Source organism: Lactuca sativa, chromosome 3 (genome assembly GCF_002870075.4).
Source record: "Lactuca sativa cultivar Salinas chromosome 3, Lsat_Salinas_v11, whole genome shotgun sequence".
Lineage (NCBI taxonomy): Eukaryota > Viridiplantae > Streptophyta > Magnoliopsida > Asterales > Asteraceae > Lactuca > Lactuca sativa.
Window position 1 is genome coordinate 149,820,518 of NC_056625.2, and position 7,378 is coordinate 149,827,895.

The 7,378-nt window shown below is 35.7% G+C and overlaps 2 protein-coding genes across 2 annotated transcripts; one reads left to right on the plus strand and one right to left on the minus strand.

Annotated features, from left to right (window-relative positions):
- The first annotated feature begins 1,293 nt into the window (after nt 1-1,293).
- On the plus strand, nt 1,294-2,298 carry LOC122197171 (uncharacterized mitochondrial protein AtMg00810-like). Its single transcript, XM_042900693.1, has 2 exons — nt 1,294-1,765; nt 1,835-2,298. Exons 1-2 carry the CDS (start codon nt 1,294-1,296, stop codon nt 2,296-2,298), a joined length of 936 nt encoding a protein of 311 aa, XP_042756627.1.
- Nucleotides 2,299-3,982: 1,684 nt separating this feature from the next.
- On the minus strand, nt 3,983-4,749 carry LOC111877857 (uncharacterized). Its single transcript, XM_023874363.3, has one exon. It carries the CDS (start codon nt 4,665-4,667, stop codon nt 4,200-4,202), a length of 468 nt encoding a protein of 155 aa, XP_023730131.1. The 5' UTR covers nt 4,668-4,749; the 3' UTR covers nt 3,983-4,199.
- Nucleotides 4,750-7,378: the final 2,629 nt, after the last annotated feature.

Consider the following 7,378-nt stretch of genomic DNA (forward strand, 5'->3'; position numbering starts at 1 on the left):
ACTCTGGGGATTCTGCATCGTGCTAGGGAGGTTCCCTAGACTTTTCGGGGGGTTTCGGGGCTAGAGAGAGGTTCTAGAGAGAGTATAGACAAGAAAGAATGGGAAATGTGTGAAGAAAATAAAGGTGGGAGAGGTTCTATTTATAGGGTAAAAAATGGCTGAACTTGGTGCCACATGTCACCATATAGTGGCAAGACTTGGGGAGAAAGCAATGGCCAAGATTGTGTCACATCATCCATTTTCTTACATCACACTTTCGACTTCTAAATCCGTAACTTTCACATACCACCTCCGTTTTTGACATTATTTATATCCACGCGTAGGTAAAAATAATATCTACAACTTTCATTTTGACTCCGTCGGCTAATTCTCGACCGATCTTAAATTTAACAGTACAAGAAGATTATACTGTTAAATGTCCGAGTAAAATTCATAACTTCTCCATACGGACTCTGTTTTCGTCTGTCTTTTTACCTTTGATTTCCTACAATGAGATCTTCAATTATCATTTAGGTCGTGTAGGCCAAAACCCGCTCGATTTAAAATTCGAGTTTCGGGCTATGTACTGCTAAGCCAAATCTTAGAAAATTCATAGCTTCCTCATACGAAGTCAGATTTCAGCGTTCTTTTTTGTATGTTCTCGGTTTAACGTATACTACAACTTTTATTTAGATCACTAAGGCTAAAAAAGTCATTTTCAAAAATTCACTATTTACGTCTCCCGGTGCCGTGCCGGTTTTGCCGTAAAACTTCGACGGACCATAACTTATTCGTTATAACTCGGATTTCGGCGTTCTTTATATGTACGGAACCCTTGAGACGCAATCTAAAACTTGGTTAATATTATTTATTCTAAATAATATTTTTTTGAAAAGTCATTTTCGACCCATATTATCTCTAAATTGACTAGCCCGGATCTACGGGCGTTACAATAAAGCACGTTTGGTAGCTCGTGGTTTTACTTAACATTATGGGATAGACTAAGAGGACACGTTTAGCCTGGTTGTCAAGCTAGCCACCATCCGCTTAGTCCTCTTTCTTGCCGTATCTCGTGAATGACACATGCGTCAAATCGATGTCAATAATGCCTTCTTGCATGGTTTCTTAGACGAAAATGTTTATATGCAGCAGCCTCCTGGTTTTGAAGACACTAGTCATCCATAGTTTGTATGCAAGTTAAACAAAGCGCTTTATGGTCTCAAACAATCACCACGAGCTTGGTTCTCTCGTCTTAGTGAAAGATTACATCACCTTGGTTTCTGCTATTCCAAAGCTGATACTTCCTTGTTCATCATGCAAACGCCTACTATTACCATCTACATGCTTGTTTATGTAGATGATATCGTCATTGTTGGGTCGTCTCCTACATCTATTGATCACCTCATTCGCACACTGTCTTCTTCATTTCCTATTAAAGATCTAGGTCGTCTAACTTATTTCTTGGGAATTGAAGTACTTCACAATTCAGGGGGAATCACTCTTGTAAAACACAAATACGCCTCTGATCTGCTTAAACGGGCTAATATGATGAATTGTAAAAGTATTTCAACTCCCATGTCAGTAACAGATAAGCTTGCTCAAGATCTTGGTAAACCTCTTAGTGACGAAGACGTTTTTAAATATAGAAGTTTAGTGGGCGGTTTGCAATATCTTACGTTGACTAGGCCAGAAATTTCCTTCCCTGTTAATAAAGTTTGTCAATATTTGTCTAAACCCACTACAATACATTTGGAAGCTGTGAAGAGAATATTGCGATACATTAAAGGCACATCAACTGTAGGACTAAAATTTCAAAGATCATCATAAACTCTGCTCAGTGTGTTCACTGATGCAGATTGGGCAGGATGTATAGATTATAGAAGATCCACGGGAGGCTTTGCAATTTTTCTAGGACCTAACTTGATTTCATGGAGTTCAAGGAAGCAGCCCACTGTGTCACGTTCAAGTACAGAAGTTGAGTACAAAGCTTTAGCTAATGGCACTACTGAGGCTACATGGATACAATCATTACTCAAGGAGTTGGGAGTCCATCAAAGAAGAGCACCTGTGCTTTGGTGTGATAATATAGGTGCCACATACTTGACAACAAATCTGGTGTTTCATGCTAGAACTAAGCATATAGAAGTCGATTTTCAGTTTGTAAGGGAAAAGGTAGCTATGGGAGCTCTAGATGTACGATTCATATCTTCAAACGATCAGCTGGCAGATGGTATCACAAAGCCTACTACTCGCAACATGCTAGACAAATTAAAACATAATCTAAACCTCAAATCGGTTGGGATTGAGAGGGAATGTTAAATAAGATAAGAAGATAACATAGTCAATTAGATTTAGTATTCGTGATATACTTTGTATGTGATTAGATCCATGTATTTAGGATCTATTGTTGTAAAGTCATCTATATAATGAAACACTAACCCATTGGGTTATTCACGGCAAATACACACTTACAAATATTCGAATTTAGCTAAAAATGAGATGATTCGGAATAACTTTAACATGTAGTGTTTGCACGATTTTACATGGTTCAATAGATTTGTACTTTTATTTTAAGGCTCATTGGCTAAATTTGTAAAAGTGCCAAGTGATTAAACATATGATTACGTTTGAATTGTTCAGTTTACTTATAACCACTTTAATTACAAAACAAAGTTCTTTCTATATCCTTTGATAATGTGTCGAATAATGTTGTGGTGGTTAGACAATTAAACTTGTAATATAAACTCTTTCTTGTTGATGTTATTTTTCCATACTCAATGTGTTGCACATATTATCAACTTGGACGTTTACGACGGACTTAAATATATTAAGGATATAAAGAGAATTTTTAAGCAAATGTTGTGCAATGTTTTAGTTGTAACAATGCTCGATGTCATAAATATATAAACTTTTATGTGGATAGAATTACAATTGGTTAGATCTGAATTGGGATGTACGTACTAAGGTGAGTGCATATGGACATTTGCCCATTTTAGGATACAAGTCACAGAATCTGAAATAGTTTTGATAATGAGCTTTCTTATCAACAGGTCCTACAACACAACAGTTAGGTCAATTAAAACAAAACTTTCCTATAAAAACTTTCCAAAACAGAAGATATAATTGTGCAGTTGGAATGAATTTGTAGTAATGTTAAGGTAAATTTTGTGCTAATTGTGACCTTTGATGAGATTATAGAGGTTTTATTCTTTCTATGTGAAGTTTACACTGCGTTTGATATATATACAAAGAAAATCTTCTTTAATAAATGAAGGTTTTTTTGCCACGTGTCAATCTCTCATGAGTTTTGACACTTGTCATTTTGTGGTATTTTTGAAATAAATATTATTCACTTGTCAATTTTTGATTTGTTTTAATTTTTAAAATTAAAGTCATATACTTATATATGTAAAGTATTAAATATCATATATATGATATTAAATTACAATAAATACATTTTTTCTTTCTTATTTTAAAGTTGTATATTAAAAAATATTTTATGTTTACATTTTAATTTAATGTTTATTTTTTTTTAAATCAACCCGTATAATATACGGGTCTCACACCTAGTATTACTAATATTTCACGAGAGAAGCCTTATGATGGGTTAACGTGGAACGTTCATATAATTCAGTTTACATTTTTTTTTAATCTTAGAGCACCCACCTACTTTTTCAATAAGTTTTTTGATATGAGATCATCACCACATCAACAAATCAAAAACCTTAAAATACCTCAATTATCATAAAGTGTTTTCACAAAAGTTATTTATGTATCCTATCTATAGCTGTTTATTTATAATTTATTAAAACAAAAGAATAAAATAACTCTTTTTTTTTTTTCAAAAAGTATCGTAGATCTTCCAATATCTAATGGACCTCCATTGTTTTCAATGGTTGTACTCGGATGAGTTTTTCCTATCTCTGTGTCTATAAACGTGACACGTTACAACACAGTGAGTGATACACACACAAAAAAAAAAAAAAATTTATATCACGAAAACTTTACCTAATCGTAAATTCCATAAAAGAAAAAATGAAAACAAATGCTGTTGATGATTTGATCATGTATTCATCACCAAACTACTTTAAGAAACAAACACGATCAACAGATATACAATGCAATTCAAACAACTGATTAACAAACAACAATCAGAAAATCGAAGTTTGATTAAGGATTACCTGTGAATCTGTGATAGTAATCGAATCAGAATTTCAAAATTAACTTTCAGATCCTAATATTCCATTAACCACCGACGTAGCAACCAAAATCCCAACAACCTCCGCACCGGCAACCACTCCCGCCTGCGTCAAACCACCTCCGAAACGGACCTCCGTCTCAATCTCCATCTCCGCCGCCTCGATCTGTCTCTCCGCCGCTTCGACTCCTTTCTCAGCTGACTCAATTCCTTCCTTCACGATCTCCACCGCTTCTTCCTCTGCCTTCTTCAGCTTCTTCCTCAATCCAAATAGCCCTATGTTCTCCGCCATCGACGGCATCTCCATTGCCGTAATTGCCGTTGTTGCCGTCATAAGAAACAATAGATGTCTCCGGCTCTGGCCATCAGAACGAATCGACGGAGGCGCGACTTTAGGGCATTGTGCCTTGTAGGAGGAGACTGGGGTTATGGTGCGGGAGCTCCGGCTAGAGAATGGGTTTAGTAGCAGACTCAAGCTTCTGCAAGACATGGCTGAGTGCTGAGTGGTGATGAGTTTCTCAGCGGCGGAGCTTGATGACTACTGGTCTCTCATTTTGTGGCCAAGTAAAATACCGATCAGATAGACAACTGGTTTATTACCATATAATCCTTCCAAGATTGTTGATGACGTGGCACAATCTTGTTGGATCAATATTCTGTTTATTTTGGCGGATTTTTGTTTAATATTTTATTAAATACGATTAAAATAGGAGAAATTACAATTTTTGTGAAAAAAAAAATGATACATGTGAAATATCTCCATTAAAAAGTATATTTTCATAAATATTAACTTGTATTTTTGTCATTTAGGGTAATTATGTTCACAATAATTCATGTTGGAAAATACAATTCCATAGTAAAATACTTTTTTTAGGAATCTTTACATTTACATTTTCATTAGGTTTTTTGTGAAGTCTATTTTTGTTGTGAGAATATTATATAGTATTTTATTTATAACCTCCTCCCTATAAACTTTGAAAGATATTGTAATCTCTATCTTCAAATATGTTTTCCACATAATTTTTTTAAATCGCATCTCTTGAATATAATTGTTGGACTCACAAGGCTTGTTCATTGAACTTAGTGCTAGCCTCCTATTATAAATTCTGCAAGATCAAAATCAAAACAGGAACGCGTAATAAAAAAAGAAAATCATTCAAGTTTACAATCCAAAAACTAAAAACTAAAAAACACACCACATAAACAAAATAAAAATAGAAAGTCTTAAGCAAACCAAACAAATAAAACATAAACTAAAAATAAAACTATAAAAGGATAGAGTTAGTCGTCCTCATCGTCTGATGTGCTCCGCTCTTCCATGTTCCATCTCCACCGGGTGCCCATAACTCCTCTCGTGTAGGGATATAAGAAAATTGTTGTGGGATGTGTTCAAAATTATTGTGGCAAATTGTGGTGGCATGTGTTTTGGTCGTAGTACAAGTAGCATGTGTGAAAACATCAAATCAAGTGAAGTTCCCATATAAGATATGCCCCCACACATATTTCCAATCGTATAGAAAAAAAGATCCGTAGTGGGCCCACCCCCATGGGTACATCTCTAATAGGCTCATGAGCTGATGCCTCGGCTGGTGACATGGTTGTGGGTTCGTCACCTCCTCCTGTTGGCACCTCTGGGTCTTCGGCTGGTATTGTGAATCCACCCCAAACATCCAACACAACTCTCATTGGCTCTAACTTTCCCACCGTGAGGGGTTGACTTGGAATAAGTGTAAAAGTTTGTAGCATAGTCGGGTCCAAAATTCCATAAGATTTTGCAAGTCATGTCACAAAATGTCCCCCACATATATATGGGACTTCTCGCTCACGGTTTCAATGATTTTTCGGCTAAGAATCGGGTAATAGCATACGAGATGTTGAAAATTACTAATAATACTCCATAAATAAAAGAAGTTTGTGATTGACACTGGAAGTAATAAGACGATGGAGAAAACCATGAATAGGTGACTGGATTTGGCTTTCCTGTGACGTTCCCGGATCATAAAGCTCGTTGGCAATAGTAGTCCAAAATTCATAATTTTGAATTCCTACTCAAAAATCCCGAGGCCCGGACTCCATAAATGTGGTGGAATTTTCGGTCCTCGTTTATTTATGGCCATAAATTCCAAATCTCCATGCAAGCTTTACCAAAATTCATTCAAGATATTGTCCTCCTAGACTAAAGTGAGTGCCTTCCGATAGTGTGGATCCAATGTGTTCTCTTCAAAAGCGACTGTTGTGAAAAACTCCATGCACAACTCCCTATAAATTACTTCTTCAATCGTAAACAAATTCCTCCAAGCATTACACATGAATGAAAATTCGTCCCCGATAAACACTTTAGTCTAAGTATTGTTCAACATGTTCCATCACTTCATGATTTGTCAACCAAATCCAATCAATTGTAGGTGAAATTGCGAAGTCCCTATTATAAAGCCATCTGAACCGGTTATTATATCGGATTAAACGGTCCTCTGCAACAATGGTTGGAAAATGATAAACGGGTGTATATGTGGGACATCCAGATTCTCCTCTCTCGGGGGGGGGGGGGTTAATTCAGCCTTCTGGGAGCCATTTGCCTGCAAAACATTGAAACAAACATAACAAGCATTCCATAAATTAACAATTAAATTAAAAAGATAGAATTAGTTTTCCCCTAAAACCAAGTTGTAGTGAAAGGTTCACCACGTTGTGGTCAGTGGCGGATCCAGAACCAAATCTAAGCAGGGTCCTAAAAATACATAAAAGTATAAAATTTTGAAAATTTAAACTATTTTTGGGGTTTTTTTAGTAAAAAAATGACAATAAAGATGTTTAATGTAAAACTGGATGCCAAAAAAGGGTATTTTTAGTAAAACTCAGATTTTTAGAGGACTATTTAGTAATAAAAACTGTGGGACCCACCTCCAAGTGGGGCCATGCACCCCACTTAATGGGGTTATATCCGTTACTGGTTGTGGTGCACATCGGTGTACAGGGTATCTAATCGAAAGATGTTTTTGGCCAAAATCAAACCTAATATTTAAAAGGTCTAAAGGCATGTCTAAACACAATTACACACTATTTGTTCAACGTGATTAATCATTGAAAACCCAAATTTGAAAAAACCCAAACAATAAAAATCGCCCCTTTTTGCCTCAACTAACACAAAATATAGCAAAACAAAGTAAATTGGGCATAAAATCATACCTTTGTGATGTATAA